This window comes from Notolabrus celidotus, chromosome 8 (assembly GCF_009762535.1).
Source record: "Notolabrus celidotus isolate fNotCel1 chromosome 8, fNotCel1.pri, whole genome shotgun sequence".
Classification (NCBI taxonomy): Eukaryota; Metazoa; Chordata; class Actinopteri; order Labriformes; family Labridae; genus Notolabrus; species Notolabrus celidotus.
In genome coordinates this window covers 16,143,802-16,162,611 of record NC_048279.1, presented here as the reverse complement: position 1 = coordinate 16,162,611, position 18,810 = coordinate 16,143,802, and the positions used below count along the sequence as shown (strand labels likewise).

The following is an 18,810-nucleotide window of genomic DNA, read 5'->3' as shown; positions in this document are numbered from 1 at the left end:
AATGTGCACCTTCAGGCAGGTTTCTTGAACTGTCTAGAAGGAACCTGAGAATGCACCTGCTGTGGGTGCGACTAACACAACCTGTGCTGTCAACTTTTTGAATCTTTTATTGTCAAAGTGCAATTATAAACAAAACAAATAACTTTTCGCAATAAAACAATTCTTTATTACATCAGAATTTATAAATTTCCAAGCAGGCCAACACGGACCTGTATTAAAGAACTACTGACATTAAGATATATAACCCTGAATTTCTATTCATCCAGGCTTTCGTCATATAACAGAATATTTATATGCTGTTTTTGCAGTTAAAAACTATGGACACTTCTTAATAGATCTATTAAACACAGCACAAGGGCAGACATGGTAGTGTAATAGGGCACATTTTACAATGCTTTCATATAGTATTTAAACTATGATTGATTTAAAGTGCTTATAAATAATATAATGTTCAAATTGTTCAACAATGAACTGCAATATTGTATAACTTTATAGGATAGATTTCACAGTGTAAATTGTCATCACTCAGAAACTACAAGCACAACATGGCAGATGAAAGGAGAAAGCACATCTAGTACAAAAAAAATGAGATTTTGGCAAATACATTTCAATACTAGTAGGTTTGAAGGTTAGGAGCCATGCAGAGACCATGCTACAGAGCGAAGCTTAGAAGCTTTAAGGAGAGTTTAGTAGACATGGAAGACTTCAGGCTGACTCACTTCCAGGGGTGGTAATTGCAATCCTATAAAATTATTATTTCACATTGTAAAAATAATAAAGTTGATTGTTAGTCTGTGATCCTTTAATGCAGTAGAAGCCTTCTAATTCAAATTCCTTCCTGAGGTTAAGGAGCACGCAGATGGCAGACTAAAGAAGCTATGAAGAGGAGAGAAAAGTCATGTTATTGATATGAACAAGCAACTTATTCAGCATCACTCGACAAATATCCAAAAGACAAGACATATTCAAGTACAGTGCAAATTTTAAACAGTTAATTCAGCATGGATTATTTGTCCTGTTCGCTGAGCTCAAATTTGAATTAAATGATTATGCTTTTGCAGAAACACTGTTGACACTGTCAATCAAAATCAGAGAGGGAAACATGCTTTTTGTTGGTCATGACAGATGCAATATGAAATGCTCTGAATCACACAAATGACTGACATGATGAGACATCTCAAAGAACTGGGAGGATTAAACGGGTTCAGCTAACCAACAGATGAACTGATGCCAAGTTCAGTTATTAATTTTCAACTTTTATTTAAACATAAATGCTAAATATTTGACTCAATTCCAGATTTGTTTTAATCAATACAATTTTCTCCATCATGTTGCATGGACTGATGTTAGAAAACTAAATACTCTTCAGAAAACTATAAACAATACCTTCTGAAAACTAGTAACAATCAGAAAAACACAATATTTTCATGTGCATTATAAGACATCCTGTCTCACAAAAGCCCCACTGGAAACCATTTAATTTTTGAATAACTGCTTGTATAAATACACACAATTACTTGTTAATTTAATGATCATATAACTTACACTCATCAGTTCAATCCAGTCTGTAACTGAAAGGCTCCTATTTTAAGTCTTGACATTTAAAAACAGGAGATGAACACACTTTCAAAACAAGAACATAAAACAAATTAAGCTATACGTTATGAAAACAGTCTGAGGATTGTGTGTTTAGCACAGTCAGCATTAAGACATGAAGCACAGCTACCTTTTTAATCCGTAAGTAAACAGTGGCTCATAGCCATAACAATATTCAGGCTCACATACGTGCAGTCACTGTGACACTAAGTCCACACATACAGTGTCAGGAAGATATGTCAGATATGACAGTCCCTTTTCTCATGCAGATGGAAGACACATTCCTGGTTTTTCTGGGTGTTCGATAAATCAACTGAAAAGGGAGAGGACAAAGTAGACAAAGACAAAATGTGGGGAAAAAATGAAATGGAAGGACGACAGATGGCAGGGTAGGGAGTTTCAGATATGGTGAAATTGAAGCAAATATATGAATGAAATGAGAATGCAACAGTGTTTGGGTTGCTGCTACTTTAAACAACAAAAAAACAACAACAACATTTTTATTGGAGGGTATGTCCAGAGCCAGACTGAAAGCCTGGCTCCTCCATTCATTTAAACTGAGGCTAGGCAAGTTAGCTACAGGAGCTGCATTTTGAGAGTACTCAAAATGAGAGAGTATTCACTCAAAAATACCAAAGCCACTTCCCAATCAAAACATAATAATACACAGCCTAAGTCTTGTTATAGGTGGGGTCCGAGGAAAGGGCATTATTGATAATCACAGTATCAAACTACCTTTATTCACCATTGTTGTGTGAAAAACTTGCATGAGCAAAACTTAAAGTGCTTTTTAAAGTCAATTTGTTCACCTGGCTTTAAGACACCTTTGCGATGTGTATTCATTGAGCCATGTTGGGCATTGTCCTATGCACATTGGAGCATGCATAACGAATCATGACATATAAAGTCCCCACCTGCAATCAATATTATTCTGTATTTCTATTATCTGTGTTGCACTTGGTATGAGCATTACTGAGACCAGTCAAATGTAAACAGAAGTGCCCCTGCCTGAGATGCAGTCTGGCAGGTCAGCCTGCAGAGAAATAACCATTAGGCTTTGTCATGCAAGCTGTGACCCTTCTTTCTATGTCTAGGCACACAGTGTCCGTCTGAATCTGTCTGTGTATCAGTTTCTAAGCCAACATGGCTTCTGGTAAGATAAGCCTATCTCATTAATCATATTATCCACATAAAAACTGACTCAGAGAATAAATGTTCATGGTTTGTGATACAATCTGTGTTGTATTAAACATTTTTTCCTTGAGTAACTGAAGAAACTTTAGTGTTGTTACTATTTAATAACACTGTTTGCTCTGAAAATGATGTTGTAAATGATCCAAAGAGCACAAACAGAAAAGCTGACTTACTTCTTCTTGTCTTTGTCCTTCTTGAATGGTTGTGAACAGCCTTGTAGTGCCTGTCCCATCAGTGTCTCAGCTGCAACTTTTCTTCTATTGAAGGCATTCATCTCTTCCTCCAATTCTCGTCTTTTCTCCTCCAGATTTTTCTTTTCCTCTTGGTGCATTCGCTTGAGCTGTTCAAACCTCTCGTGCAGCTAAATATGATGTTGGGACAGGGCACCGTGTGAGGTAAACTAAACTTGGTATATTTTTCAACATTTTTAGGATGTCAATCCTCACCTCTTTTTCTTTTTCTTTCAGCTCTGCTTCTGTCTCCTTCACTTTGTTCACAAACATCTGTCTCATTTCTTCCTCTTTGCGCTGCAGATCCACAAGAAACTCCCTCCTTTTGGCTTCGTATGTCTCCTGAAGACTGAGGAGCAGGGTAGGGGAAAAGGTAAATGAGTGTAAAGCCCTCTGTGCAACGGATTAATATGCTGTTGTGTATGAGCTCAAACCTTGCTTAGATGTACACAAATGTTTACCAGGCAGGGATGAACGAATCACAACATAATACTCAGTTTCAGTTACACGTAGAGCTACAAGTTTACTAAAGATTTTCAACTCAAAGGCCATGCCAGATATCACTGTAGCAGCATATATAGCTTTCATCATACAACCAGCTGAATCTAATAGAATAACAGGTTACATAGTGGCTAAAAACCTGACAAATACTCAAAGTATTCTGCAATAATTTCAACTGGAAATATTAAAATCATAAAAAGTAAGGTCAATAGGTGTCCAGAACATTATTTTTTATCACACCCAAAATTTCCTTAACTGTGATGGGTTAATTTTGACTATTTTAGATGCTACAGTGATTTCCTGTTTGTGTAGTTGGTAGCTTGGTGTTTCAGCATCTCACCAGTTAGCCTATTAACACATGAACTGGATTTACTTTATCCCAATGCTTTAGTAATGTGGATCGCTTATCTCTACATAGATTTCCAAAGGCTCTAAAAGATTCAGATGAGTTGAAAATATATCCAAATTCATCAATTACTTATACTGACGCTTGAGTAATTTAAATAAAGTCTAAAATTACACATAACGCTTCACCCTGTAGGCTTCAATCTTTTGGCATAAAAGATAAAGGTTTTAAAAAAAACAACAATTCAATTTATTATTTAACCATGGTATAACTCCCTTTCTCCAAACCATATTTTCCTCATTCCTCATTCTTATATAATTATGACATCAATGAATGTGTGAATTTGTGTCTGGAGGAGCATTTAGTCCACAGTGGAGTCTGTCTCTGCTGACATTTGAAAAAAAAAAAGGGTCAAAAATAGATTTAAAAAGTCCACAAAACATAACACAGCAACTCTGGCGAAGCATTTGGTAGGCTTTCTCTCACAGATGCTCACAGTCAGCTAATCTTGCCTTCAGATATGAACTCAGTCTGAGTTGTCTTCATTTCTGAATAATTTAACAGCTTCTTAACAAATAACAAATAAAACATTTTTAAGTGCTGTTTATCAATGAATTCCCTTGTCAACATCATATTTATCAAATAATGAGTGCAGGTTTTTTTTGGCACTTGCCCTGAGGTCAGTTGCAATAATGCATTACATCACCGATAACCCTAATTTCACCTGAACGACTGGCTGTCCGGGTCTGAGTCCTTGAAGCCCATCTCTTCCAGCTTGCAGCGTCGGTAGAGCTCATAGTGTCGAGCATGTGTTTGCTCTCGGAGATCCTCCATATTCACACGCAGCAGCATCTCCCTCAGCTTCACAAAATCACAATGGTTTTCATTCTCCACTGGGGGATAAAAAAAACATGATTATTTAACCATGCACAAACCACAAAAAGCACTCTGCTTAGTGAGCTCATAAAAAAAGAAAGTCATCATTTTGTTTTTTATCTTGACTGAAAAACTAATAATAGTTCAGCAGCGCATATAAACAGCCCTTCTGTTCATGCTTGTCGAACCAAATTAGTGCACTCACCCTGTACTGATCCCCAGGGGTACAGCCTCGCTTTCACCATCTTATTGCCAACTTTAACGTCTTCAATACTTCCAACCACAGCAAAGGGAAGATGAGTCTGTAATATAAAACTTTGTTGTTTTTTTAAAGAGTTTGAACAGAAATGTGTATGAATATTTTTTTTATTAGTATTCAACTATAAAAACTTTCATTCAAGTGTAAGTCAATGGATTTAAAAAGGGCTACTTTATTTGTTCTAAAATCATAATTTTTCCTGTAGCATAATGAGACCAATCACTTAATAATATATTACAAAATCAAATGAATATTATTATAATTCATATTTATTATATTTTATTGTTGTAGTTGGAGAGAGTGGAGAGGACAGTTCGAGTGCAAACTATTTCATAAAACATAATGGGTACATGTGTTGGATCATCAATTTGTTTCTAGGACTCACATTCATGGAAGAGTTGATTTCTGCGACAGCTTCATCCTCTGTGGGAAACTGATATATCTGCACTCCATTACTGACCAGCTCGCTCATAATCTTGATCTTAAGTTTGTCGAGTTCACTCCTGGATACCGTGTCTGCTTTTGCAATAACGGGGATGATGTTCACCTGTACGAATAATTCAAGATATGAGTGATGGACTGATGAATAAGAGGCAATAACAGCTGAAATACAAATTGCCAGATTCTGTGGTCACCTTGCTGTCCAGTTTCTTCATTGTAACAAGATCCAGAGACTTCAGAGAGTGTCCATTTGGGGCAATGAAATACAAGCAGATGTGGATTCTTGTGTCATGGCAATTGAACAGGGAGCGTTTTATTTTCATCTCCTCTTCAAGGTATTTTTCAAACTGGGCATCAATGTACTCGAGAATGGGTTTGTAGCTGCAAAGAAAAAAGTGGGAAAGCATATAAAATCAGCATTTCCATTATTTCATTCTTAAAGGTATAGAGTAGAAAACACATAGAATATTGCTTATGTTGATGTGTGAGTGACATGTTATTATATTGGTGACAGAATCTGAAATGAATGCATTGTGGATAAAAAAAATCTGTTTTTTCACTCCCTGTTGCTGGAGCACTCAAATGTCTTTTGATTGCATTAGTTCTACCAGTCAATCCCTTATTCCCTTTTTTCCCTCCCAATTCACATGCCAGAAACAGGCCAGATACTTAGTCCCATACTGTGTAAGTGAGTTGGCTGAACTTCCAGAGCCTACTTGCTAGCAATGCAAATCTTTGAATTTCCATGCAAATTTCCAAAGTAAATGTGTACCTTTCTTCTTTATTGATTTGGTCTCCGAAACCGACGGTGTGCACAACAGTCAGCTTCAGGTTGACATTGCTCTCCTGCAGATTGTATGTTTGTGGGCGCAGCTGTACGTCTTTCTCGTAGTGGCTGGCCTCCTCATTTTCGAATGTTGTATTGAAGAGCGTGTTCATTAAGGTTGACTTGCCTATCCCAGTCTCACCTTATAAGAAAGGGAGAGAGAGAAAATACAAGAGGTAAACAGATATAGGGTTCACACTATGATTTCACTTTAGAGCATATGACTCTCACAGCTATGTTTGGATTGTTTCATTTCTCTGTGTTCATACGTACCTACACAGAGGATGTTGAAACTGAATCCTTGAGCGACTGATTTACTGACCAGCTGATCAGGGAGACTGTCAAACCCCACATGGCCTCTGAGCTCCAGGTTTCGCTTTTCTTCATTCTGAGGTTTTTGAAAACAGTCAGGAAAATAACCAGTTTAATTTTAAATGACTTGAATTTCAGAAATTGTTCATCATCATCATATTCACTTTATATCCATGAATCGATGAGGTGAAAACAAGTCTTTCTGACTGATCCCATCCCAACATTCTGGTTTAAGTTTTAAAGCATTTTTGAAAATGAGGTCATCTCTCTTACTCAACAGCCTGCCCTAAAAAAAACTTCTGTCAAGATTACAAAGCAAATTCCTCCAAGAAAGACACACACAAATCAATCCATGTGAAAAGAAGTTATGAATCATTTAAGTTTCTCTGCAGTGATGTCATACTTCTCATAGTTTGACTCATGTATGTACTATGACTTTATTATCAGGGCTTAGTCTGACTATAATCTATTAGTAACAAATACTGCATATTAGAATGGTTGAGGATTACAAATATGCTTTTTTGAAACAACTATTATCAGGATGGATTAGTTAAATACTTTATTCTGATTGGTCAAAACTCCTTAATGATAAATAATTCTACTGAGCAATTTGACAGTTAATTAAGGCTTTTGAATCTCTACATAATACTGCACAGCATTTGAATTGATTGTTGTTGTTTTTTTGCTGTTTAAGCTGGGAAATGGTTCATCCTTCTATTCTAAAGACACGCTGGGATTCTGGCATCCAACAAGAGGCTCAACATGAGGACCAGGATGTGTTCAATACAACAATCATCCGTTTCTGTCCCTCTCTGTCTGCCATTACACACACACACACACACACACACACACACACACACACACACACACACACACACACACACACACACACACACACACACACAAAGAGTTCTTTCTTTAGATGTTATTTCACAGTGTGGGATGATATCCAAGGAGCTCACAGCCCTGGTACCCATAACTCCCCTTTCACAGCAATACACACACACACACACACACACACACACACACACACACACACACACACACACACACACTTACACTCAACTTATCAGGGTCTTCTATCGTTTAGGATGCAACCTGCAAACAGCATACTAAAAATACCAGACACAAACTTTAAGCTATGGTTTAACACACATCCACGAATTATACGTCTGACTGGTTCATTCAAATTTTCGCTGAGCAATCTAGTGCAGCTAGCTGCCACTTGGAGAGGCTGCTACTTATGTTTATCCTCTTAACTTGGGTCTCCAGCCCGCTGTCCTGTGATTCACACGAACGCACGGTCCTTTCGCCCCGGTGTGCACCTGTCAGAGGTGTTGACATGGTGAACAGCCAAGTGCACATCGTGCCGTTTTTCATGCTGCACTGCTGGATGCTGAAGAACATTTTAGGTCCATGGGAAGACGCTTAATTTCCACTCACTAGACCGCAGCTGAAAATGCGTCTTTATCCCAGCCACCCTGCTGCATTATCGACACACACCTCATCACCATCACCTTTCTATAAACACACACCTGAATGCTACGTTATCTAGTTTAATTCCTCGGTCTACTTACAAGACACCAAAATCATTGGTTATTTCAGGTCCGCAGACAGTGTAATATCATACTTACTGCGAAGACATCAACCTCATTGGCCGCCATCGTCACAAGTGGCTGTGAGCAGGAATTATGCGTTCAGGCAGCCCTGCTCCTCATCCAACACAGACTCACAGCTCTCTATATGGCCACTTGGAGGCAACACCCCCTCGTTGCTGGAGGGCGACACTGCAAGAGCTCTGATGATACACTATATCTTCCTCAGTTTTAATTATTAAGATAATAAAAATACAAGCCTCAATACTAGATTTTTGAAGCTTTCTATCTGCCAATTCAGTGTCAGAGAAAAGTCTCTCTTTCTTCACAATATTACCTCATTATAAAATGCCACAAAAATGTCAAATGAAATCCAGAGGACATGTTGTATTTTACTCCACAATATTAAGTATAATTCATTAAACTTTGATGATCAGTTTCTCCGTGCAATAGGCCTATAGTCAATAAATCAACTGTCAATGAAATGTTGAGCTACCCAGCACACTGGATCTACCAGCTACAGTAGTAGCCTCTGTAAACTATCTATTTTAGACAATAAAACACATCCTCCTATAGGATCCATCTGTACACTTTGTCTGAATAAATAAACGTACATTCAGAATTCCTTTCTGGAAAAAAGGGGAGTCTCGGCTCCGTGAGATGTGCGTCTTATGCCTAAAGTGGGGAATTGTCATATTTTCACAGCATCAAGTGTGGCTGAATCTGATTGAAAGTAAACTGTAGGTTTTTAGAGTTTTATTTTATTTCATGAAGTTAGATTATACTCAATAATGCCCCCTTGTTGTTATTCAACAAGTCACTTGACTTCAAATAATCTTGTTTAAAGAGGTGGACAGTCTGAAGGTCAATATTGTGCAGTTACATTTGGAGAAATTGTAAAATAAATAATATTGATATTTAGCTTAGATTTGAATCAGTTAACCAGGATAGCTTTAAGCATATAATTTTGTTTAATGCAAATAAAACAGTATTATAGCAGCAATGTTATATTTTGTAGGGTTGGCTGTGGTGATGGGGCCCACTGAGGTATCTTTTCAGGGGCCCAGAATTCCTGGTGACGCCCCTGGTTGTAACACCAGAATAGCCAACATGAATCACGTCGTTGACATCTTTACTGTATTAACTTTACAATTTAAACCTTACTTTTCAACAATGATCTTTACTTAGCTGAGTTATCTCATAGAGTTTACAGTATTTCTTAAAAAAATGAATATATTGGTCAAAATATTAAACATTTAGGTCAGCAGTAAGGATCATTAGTAATAATAAAACAGTTTACAGTCTGACAAAATGTCGAAAGAATAAAATATTTTTATATGTTTGTGAAAATGTCGTTATAAATGAACCCTTATTTACTGTAGCTACTTAAATGATATAGTTATTCGTTATAATTATATAACATCCGTGTCATTTATAACAATCAAGGTGTAGGAATGTGAAGAACAAATATATTGTATGCCCTTTAAATGGCTCACGGAGATCTGCTGGTTTAACGGGGACAGCCATGATAAAAACGGGCTGTTTGATTTGGAGACGCGCCGGAAGCAGCAGGTTGGTGGAGGGCAACAGAGAGGGGAGCACACAGGGCGATGAGATAATCCCTTCTCGGGCTTCGAATGTAATCTCTCCGATAGATCATTTCATATTTCAGAAAAACATGGCTTTGACCCAGGAATCGGTTTTGTCTTTTTTGCTGGAGCACGGAGGCAAAGTGAAGAACTCGGAGCTGCTCAACAATTTCAGGAGTGAGATCAGCTGCAGTGATCCCGCGGAAAAACAGCACAATAGAGACCTTTTCAAGAAGTTGGTGAACAGCGTCGCCGTGGTGAAACAGATCGACGAGGTTAAGTTTGTGGTGGTGAAGAAAAGATATCAGGACTTTGTTAAAGAGGTGGCGCACGATGCACCAGAGAAAAGCTCGCAGATGGATGACAGTTTCTCCAGCCAAAACACGAGCTTTTCATGCACATCCCCTCCACAACGAGTCGAGTCAACCAGGAGGATTTATTCTGATATTGAGAACAAAAACGTGAGCTCTCTTTCAAACAGAAATGTCAATTATCATAGCGATGCCAAACATGCATTCGTTGAAAGTGTACAGGAGAGGAGATCTACAAACTGCAGTAGTGCAGACACAACCACTCTGAAAGTCCTGAATATCTCCGGAGATCATGATAGCAAGGCGAGGAAATCTGGAGCTGTGTTTGCTGTCGTAGCCATCAAATCTCCACCGAGAGAACTTGCACCAGAAGACGGATTATATTCTCAAGTGCACCAGACTAACACGTTAGTAACCAAAATGTCCAAACCATCAGTGCAAAATCTGAACTTTGCAACTTGCAAGAAGGATGCACAAAGTGACCCTGAAGGTTTGAAAAGCAGACAGGCAGATGACACCCAGACCCCAGTTTTTCCCAATGCGAGGCCCCCAATCAAGACCACCAGGCAAGGGGATGATTCAAAGTATTCAGAGTCTGTGCCTCTGGAGCAACTAGCACATGAGTGGTTGGTGAAGTGTGCTGCAGGACTGTGGGGACAAATCCACGGTCTGCTGCTGCAGGACGCACGGTTAGCACAGAAAAAAGACTTCATGTCTGGTTTCACAGCTCTTCACTGGGCTGCAAAGGACGGCAACAGCGACATGATACACAAGCTTGTGAATATCTCCAGGAAAAGAGGCACTTGTGTGAACATAAACAGTAAAGCACATGGTGGATACACACCTCTGCACATTGCAGCCATCCACAACAACTTTGATGTGATAAATCTGCTTGTGCAAAAATACGGAGCAAATGTGAATGTAAGAGACAATGATGGCAAGAAGGCCATACACTACCTGGGAAAAGGTGTGTCAGCAGAAGTTAAGGCACTTTTAGGAGGTCAGCAGAGCAGGAATAAGGTGAAGACAGAGGATGAAGACTGCAGAGAGCAGCCGAAGAGCTTTAACACCATCAGTAAACTGTTCCAGCCTCACATGGGGAAGAAGCAGAAGACAACAGTGAGGTATGCTCAGGACTGGTGAGAAAGACATGGACCTCAAGAGACACTGAGATTGAAACTATAAAGATATAGATTATACTTTCTGAGTTTGTACATCATGTAATATAAAACAACTTTTTTAACATTCTTACATGAACGTCTATAACAGAATTACAGATATGTAGCTTCCACCCAGCAGGTGTTTGCTCCCTTGTATAGTAAATCACTGTTCCATGTAATATTTATGAATGCTATTTATGATTAAATCTTTTTGTAGTTGAACTCCGTGTGTTAACAAGGAATGTTGCTTAACTCAATTTTATATGTTTTTGTGTTTATAACACAACCATTGGTAGGCATACAAATTATCTTACATTTTAGAAGATAACACTTGATTCTTGAATCTGGAATGTGAGGAGTTATGGCACCAGTAGGTCTTCTGGATACAGAAGACCTGTTTTTGTTGGCAACAAATTACATATATCTAGGTAACTGTGAAATTTGTATTTTCTCATGACATGGAGAAAACACTAGAGTTTATTTCAGATACAAACAGTAGCTTAAGCATTTTGAAAGCCGTCTCTCTCAGCTTCAATGAAAGCAGAGGGGATCTTTTGAGGGCCATTTATTCAAAAGCAGGTCACTTGACCAAGTGGTGGAATGTCTATTAATCTCTTTGTGAAGTTGCTTTGTAACGGATGAGGGAGGCCTTCTTGTCTTTTTAGTATCAGAAATACCAGTTTGACGTGAATTTTTTCACCTGGAATAAAGAAGTAAAAGATACAATTTTAGGGTCTAACTGAAAACGTAAAGAAAACAATTTAAAGCCATCTTTATGAATACTGTATGTTGTCATTAATGAATAAAAGAGTAAACAGTCATTGTTTCCCAAATCCCAAATCAGGCATGTGAAGAACAGTAATGGTCCCTTTTTTGTGCTGTACACTATTTTTATCCTTAACCGACCTAGGGAAAAACAATTCTGACGATATGCAGAGCTGGTGCTCAGACAATGAAGCCATTAGCAAAACAGAGCCAGAAACAATATCCCTTGTCTAGTCATCTGGAAAAGATGTTGCTTGCATAATGATACTGGCAAAGGAAAACTGCAACAACTATTGAACACAGCAAGCTTTAGTATGTTTTTAAATCCCACCTTTAAACTTTTCTTCAATACTGAAGGACATCTAAAAAATCACAAAAGGAGATACACTGCAGAAAGATTTCTAGGTATCTCCTAAATAGTTAAAATAAAATCTACAAACATCAAAGGATATTAAACAATATAGTGGTGTGTTCCAGCTCTTGTATAATTTCCTGTCAGTGCAAAATGGAAAAAATGTGTCAATTTGTTTTTAATACTAGAATCCAGTTTTAAGCATGGGATACACATTAGCCTACAGTTAAATATGAATATATGGCACTTAACTGAGACACTGCTGAAACTAATTCAAACCCCAGCTAGGGGATTTAAGAGGCTAAAAGTGTACTTCATAATATCGATGAGTTGAATGTCATAAATAATCTAATTTTTAAACCTTTGAAAGTAATGGGGCTAAGCTTACACTTTTGTGGTGCAAGGAGTTAATCAACCTTAATTCAGGAGTCTTTTTCAGCTGTATTTGACCACCATGGTGCAAGATAATGGAGGTCCTCGGACTAGTCATTCTTTGTTTTGGTTTAAGATTAAAAAGTACCAAAGGATGTTAATTCAAATCATGAGAGCTTAGAAAAACAGATGCTCCAAATGCAAAAAGAAAAACTCACTTGTCGTGATATCATGTTCTCCAGGTAGTATTAAATTAAATAAATATTCAATAAACTAAATGATCTAATCAGTGACTGCGATTTTTTTTTTTTAAATAGCTCTGGTATAGTTCATAAGATACATTCATTCCTAAACATAATTCTTAACTTCTTTCCAAAATTCAACTTTCTGGCCTATATTAGAAAAAATGCATTGTGCTATTTATCAAGGCTGTAATATGCTGCTTGGTTGTCTTAATGTAATTTCTGCCATCTGGTGGTCAGAAGTCAAGGTAACTATAATCTAAAGATAGTTTTTCATGGTGGCACAATGAGGAGTATTGTTACCATAAACATATAGAACAGACTATTACCCAGAAATGGTATAAGTATATTATATATTATAATAAGACCCAAAACAACATCTGTACCTATATTTGAGCCAGCCTCTCACTCTGGAGATTTACCAACAACTTAACAAAACACGGATAATATACGATTAGCTACATCAGTTATGTTCTCCTGAACTATAATGTTAAGAAAATGTATAAAGTTATTGATCAATTAAATAGCATATCCACACAATTAACATGCTAGATAACATAGATAGCTGCTCACCCACAAACTGTTACGATTAAAGTCAAGCCTTTCTTGGAGATGCACTTGTGTAAATCCATATAAGATAAAATATCATCAATGAGATGGAGAATTAAAAGAAAGCAGTTTCTTCTTCAATGAATTCTTGAGAGATTTGCTGAATGCATGCTTTGCTTTTGTAGAAATACTGAAGTTTGAAAGAAAAGATAGCTGCCAGTCTCTCACTCTGGAGGTTTACCAGCAACTCAACAAAACACAGATACAACTAGCTACATTAGTTATGTTCCCCTGAACTATAATGTTAAGAAAATGTATAAAGTTATTGATCAGTGAAATAGCATATCCACACAATTAACATGCTAGATAACATAGATAGCTGCTTCGGCCCACAAGTTACACCATTCACTGTATGTTGTACTGGAATCAGCTCACACTATCTACCTTTTAATTAAAACTTTTTAGTACTTAACTTTAAAATAATATATTTTACCCACTCACTGAAGTCGAGCATTGACTGTTTTGACTGTTAAAACACATTAAGGTTAACTATATGTTAGCTTACAGTAGTAGCATATAGCTACTCAGATGCTTTCAGAAGGCCAACTCGCCTAAGATATTTTCCTTCTACGCCTACAAATTGTCTTTGAAACTTAACTAACAAAAAAAATGTTTGAAAAGGAACCAGGCGCTTATAGATGTTTTGGGGGTACATTTTATCAGAAACTAGGGACGTACCAGTGTGTCGTAAACTAGTGCAAAGGATTTGCATATTAAAGTTTTTAAATGAACAGTATTTGTCATGGGACTTATTGTCTTTTAAGGGTTGCATTTTATTAAAACAAATTATAATGTATCGGGTATCGATTCAATTACCAAAAAAGTAATCTGTATGTATCGAATCATAAAAGTGTGGTATCGTACATAGAAATAAAAGTGTCAGTTTTGTGAGGAAAAAAAAACCCCGAACGTAGTTCATTTACAAAATAAAAGAGTATATTTAGTGTAAATGCAGCCGGAAATCACTGTTTTTATGACCTCAAATCAAAGTTATTTGAATTTCTCTCACCTGGTGAAAACAAAATCAGTCTCTTGCTATTTTTAAGTCCTTTTGGTAGAATGAAACAGGAGAAGTCGTCATTTATCTGCCAATGGGTGGCTTTACCTGAGAAAGTATGATTGATATAGTTGATTGCGAACACCTGGGCGTTCAGCTGTGGCACGTGCGTGTTCCAGATGACCTGGAGACCTCAGCGGAGAGTCCCTCCAAGTTTGACCTGTTCCTTGGTGTTTATAATGGAAAAACAAATGCCGATGCCAGCTGTCCTTCGTTATTTTCGCACGTTTTTCTTGCTGCTGCTGTTCACCTGCAGCTTCCCCGTGGTTGGATCTTCTCTGGGTGCCTCCAGTTCGGCGCACAATCTGAGTGACATGACGTACCCCTACAGCAGCATCTTCTTGCCTCTACTCAAAGCCCTGTCAGAGCACGGAGGCTCGAGGTGGAGCCCAGATCTGAGGAGAAAAATGAAACCTGAGCACAAATACATCAAATATCTGACGGAGGTGTACAAGAAGTCTCCAAGAGTGCAGAGGAGTTTGGACGGAAATATTATCTACAACACAGTCCGACTGATCAAACCACAAGATGAATGTCGAACAAAAAGTCACAAAGGTGAGTAATTGCATCACACCCGTAGCCTACAATGGCATGTAGCCACACTGAACCACAATGACCTCTAAAAGATCAACATTGGCAAAATGACACCAAAATATGATACCCAAAGACAATTTGAACAAAGAATGTGAGATACTCTCTAATAAAAAGCTGGTTTTAATGTGTAGTGCCAGTAACAACTAGTTTAGTGGATTTTGGATTATATACTTTGGCAAGGATGGTTTACCAACTGCTCATGAGTCTTAGACTTTATTCAGCAAACTTAAAATCCCATATTTACTGTGAGGTCTGACAATATAGCCTACTGCATACTTGTTTGGTAAATATAACTATGACTTGAGAAGTCTGATATGGGCTTATGTAGATCTGTCTTTTAAAGTGGCTTGTTTCTAAATGTAAATCTTTTGGAATAATTATTTTGTACACACATCGTACCAATAATACAAGTTGGGTGATGTCAAAACTTGAAAACTGACTAACCCTGGAAACAACTGTATAATTCAGACCAGGAGCTCTGTTCAATCTATAGAGGTCTATAATGAAAATGCAATTTTTTTTAAAGGCCATTTTTTAATCTTTGTATTACTTAAAGTTGGAAACTATGCATAATGCACAGAGGTTCCAACAACAACTGTCTACATTTTTCCAATAGTGGGAGAGAAAATAACAAGTTTGTTAAATGTCAGACTGAATTTAATACAAGCTGCATAAGTTAAGCAACATTGAGTTGCTTGTTTGTTGGTTCTCTCCATAGATTTTACTACATGTTTGATAAACTGAGATTAGAACATGAATGTTGGAGTAGGAAGATGGAATTTTTCCATATAGTGTTTACTTCTTTTATTGTGAAATTCTATTTTTCAAGTTCTCCTGTGAGATATACTCCATCTCAACAGATTTGAAAGACTATAGTGGTGAACACTGTGTAAAGCTTGGTTGCAGTATTTCCAAAGTTACGAAATTTGATATAAATTTCTTGCTCGTGTGTCTAGGAATAGGATACCTGAAATATGGTCCTATTCAATGGATTATAATATGTACTGTAGTGCCTCTTCACCACATATAAGGTACAAGAGACATGGTGCACTTAGATCAGTGCCTGAACAAGATGTTCATTCAGTGATTAAATGTACATTTGTGTTATGACTCCTCATTTGATGGTGACATTGTGGCCTCTTTTTATTCGTGTTCTTCTTCAGAAAGTTTCATGCAGGATCTGTCCTACAGTCTTCATCAAGTAAGAAGAAAAGAACATCTCCTGAAGGCAACCCTGTTGTACAGTTTAGACCAAGACCTTGCTTCACCAGTCAATTCGGTGTGCTACTTGAATGTCAAGGAACAGGAGCTCTCCGACCAGTGCCGGCTGTGTCCCGTAGCCCACCTCACTGTGAACGTCACAACCAGCACAAACAGGGGGAGTGGGAGGAACTGGGTGGAGGTGGATGTCACTTCGTTTCTCCAGCCTCTTTTACAGTTCCAGAGAAAGAACATACATTTGTTCATCAATGTAACCTGCCCAGAGGAACAAAGAGCCAGAGGTGAAAGGAGCAAAGGTCCACCACAGTTCCACCTAAGGTCACCTCTTTTGCTTCTGTATCTCAATGACACAAGCAACATCGCCCACCAGAGGTTACCTGTCAGTGACAGAGCAGGTCACAAGTCAGCCGCTGCAGGTAACACTATTCACAAGCAGAGAGGTTACAAACCAGAGCAGAGGATTGGGCGGAAGAGAAGATGGAGAAGGGCGTCTCCAAAGAGCAAGAGAGGTGATAAAAGTGGGGATTACCACCTGCCTGAGCTTCTTCCAAGTTCTGAATTCCCAACCACTGACTGTGCCTTGTATGATTTCAGGGTGCGATTCAGCCAGCTAAAACTAGATCAGTGGATTGTTTTTCCTCCCAAGTACAACCCCAGGTACTGCAGAGGCATCTGCCCAAACACCGTGGGCTTCATCTACGGCTCCCCTCTCCACACGGTGGTACAGAACCTCATCTATGAAAAACTGGATTCCTCTGTGCCCAGGCCCTCATGCATCCCCTCCCACTACAGTCCCCTGAGTGTTATGATCTTTGAGAAGGACGGCTCCTATGTCTACAAAGAGATTAAAGACATGGTGGCCACCAGGTGCACATGTCGCTAAGTCAGCTGCCTACATGTCTTCTGAATTTCTTCTCTTTCTTTGAGAGGCTATAAAGAACATCAGCACAGTCCTTATCAGCAGGTGTTACAGGTGGACCAGATACTCTGACCAGGCTCAGTGATTTCAGGAATTTATAAAACCGTTGTGCATGAAATATATTTGATCTGGAGCAGGTGTGTTTACTTAATCGAATGTGTTTACTTAAAAAAGTATTTTATCCTAATGAAAAATGTGGAAACATGACATTTATTTCTTTTTTGTTTACAAGTGACAAGAAAGGGTGCCTTTGCATCCCATTCTTTAAACTACTGTTTCGCAACATAGTTTTGAATCTGACGCACTTGAAGAAAATGTGTGTTGTATAATTTTGTATTTTTTTTAAGTTCGTTTTTTGTTAATTTATATTGGGTGGGTGGTCTGTCATTGTTCTTTAATTTAGCACAATTGCCAAGTTTTAAGTAACCCTGTTCCGGACAAAATATTTAAAAAAACAGTCACAAACTCTTAATCAAACCTTTTACATATTATTTTATTCCTGGAGATTACAGACAGCTTGTCTCAAAAGTCAAGGTGCCTTTCTAATCTCCAGAGTGAAAGTTGTCAAGGTTTCAGTGTGTATTACCTCTGGTCACTAAGTGACTGTAAACAAATGATTTGACTACATACTTATGAATTTGTCCTGATTGAATGTGACTAAAAGCACGCCATGTCTATTTATGCAAATTGAATGAATTCACTGTATGTCTGTGCTCAGCTTATAGATATTCAAAAGGATGAAAATGTGTCAACAGGTTTTCTTGAAAGTTGGAAAATAAAAAAATAACATGCATAAAAGTTAGCATTCTAATGTTTAATGAGGTCTTTGCAGCAACAAGGAGAACATGTATTTTGATGACTGTGGAAATGTAGCCCTACAAGTCAAGATACACATATGGATACATTCAGACTCATTGCATCCCTGATCTGATGCCATTGCAAATTATTTCGATCTGTTATGTCTTTCTCAGAGCTAACAGTGTAAAGGAAGCGTACTTCAATTTTAATAATAATAATTTTATTGATAGAGCACTTTTCAAAAAACAGGTGTCGAAGTGCTTTACATGGGTAACAAAATAAAACAGGTGGAATCATAAAATCAGAAAGGCAAGACCAAGAAATTAAACATATTTTAAAAGACAGAAATTCAATTAATTTAAAACATATTTTATTAAAAGGTTAAACTCGAGTAAAAAAGAGTAACAAAAAAAAGTTCCATTAAAATCTGGAAAGGTTCTGACATAAAAATATTTTTTGAGAAAGGATTCAAAAGAGATCACTGGCTCAGCAGACCTGATCTCTCTTGCAGATTGTTCCATAGTGTCGGACCCCTCACTGCAAATGCTCTTCCCCTTTCATATTCATTTAGGCATGTGGAACACACAGTAAACATCTGCCTACGGCTCTCATATGGGTAGGCTCGTACGGTGTTAATATGTCCTT

The 18,810-nt window shown here is 37.8% G+C and overlaps 3 protein-coding genes across 9 annotated transcripts; 2 read left to right on the top strand and 1 right to left on the bottom strand.

Moving 5' to 3' along the window:
• Positions 1–143: 143 nt before the first annotated feature.
• LOC117817078 (septin-8-A) lies at positions 144–14,945 on the bottom strand. Of its 7 annotated transcripts, none has more exons than XR_004632078.1 (11): positions 8,216–8,333; positions 6,543–6,657; positions 6,216–6,411; positions 5,638–5,824; positions 5,388–5,549; positions 4,949–5,045; positions 4,592–4,760; positions 3,237–3,369; positions 2,964–3,151; positions 1,546–1,909; positions 144–876 (listed from the first exon to the last, which is right to left on the bottom strand). XR_004632078.1 is itself a non-coding variant. In XM_034689566.1 (11 exons), the coding sequence occupies exons 4-11, from the start codon at positions 6,380–6,382 to the stop codon at positions 822–824; spliced, it is 1,158 nt and encodes a 385-aa protein (XP_034545457.1). In that variant the 5' UTR covers positions 6,383–6,411; positions 6,543–6,657; positions 11,034–11,166; positions 14,586–14,672; the 3' UTR covers positions 144–821. The 7 variants fall into 7 exon arrangements, 5 of the variants coding, with proteins under 5 accessions (XP_034545457.1, XP_034545459.1, XP_034545456.1 ...); XR_004632079.1 differs by having other exon boundaries at positions 1,786–1,909; XM_034689566.1 differs by lacking the exons at positions 1,546–1,909; positions 8,216–8,333 and adding exons at positions 11,034–11,166; positions 14,586–14,672.
• Positions 9,724–11,458, top strand: sowahab (sosondowah ankyrin repeat domain family member Ab). Its single transcript, XM_034689562.1, has one exon. It carries the CDS (start codon positions 9,855–9,857, stop codon positions 11,217–11,219), a length of 1,365 nt encoding a protein of 454 aa, XP_034545453.1. The 5' UTR covers positions 9,724–9,854; the 3' UTR covers positions 11,220–11,458.
• gdf9 (growth differentiation factor 9) lies at positions 14,693–18,169 on the top strand. The gene is made up of 2 exons (XM_034689561.1): positions 14,693–15,188; positions 16,391–18,169. Exons 1-2 carry the CDS (start codon positions 14,753–14,755, stop codon positions 17,329–17,331), a joined length of 1,377 nt encoding a protein of 458 aa, XP_034545452.1. The 5' UTR covers positions 14,693–14,752; the 3' UTR covers positions 17,332–18,169.
• The last annotated feature ends 641 nt before the right edge of the window (positions 18,170–18,810 follow it).

Excerpts from the sequence above, each read along its gene's own strand:
- LOC117817078 (XM_034689563.1), bottom strand. The coding sequence starts at position 8,245 with ATGGCGGCCAATGAGGTTGATGTCTTCGCA. Across the intron at positions 5,046-5,387 it reads AAATCAACTCTTCCATGAAT|ACTCATCTTCCCTTTGCTGT; the intron begins GTGAGTCCTAGA and ends TTTATATTACAG. Across the intron at positions 877-2,963 it reads AAGGACAAAGACAAGAAGAA|CTTCTTTAGTCTGCCATCTG; the intron begins GTAAGTCAGCTT and ends TCCTCTTCATAG.
- gdf9 (XM_034689561.1), top strand. The coding sequence starts at position 14,753 with ATGACCTGGAGACCTCAGCGGAGAGTCCCTCCAAGTTTGACCTGTTCC. Across the intron at positions 15,189-16,390 it reads TCGAACAAAAAGTCACAAAG|AAAGTTTCATGCAGGATCTG; the intron begins GTGAGTAATTGC and ends GTTCTTCTTCAG.
- sowahab (XM_034689562.1), top strand. The coding sequence starts at position 9,855 with ATGGCTTTGACCCAGGAATCGGTTTTGTCTTTTTTGCTGGAGCACGGA.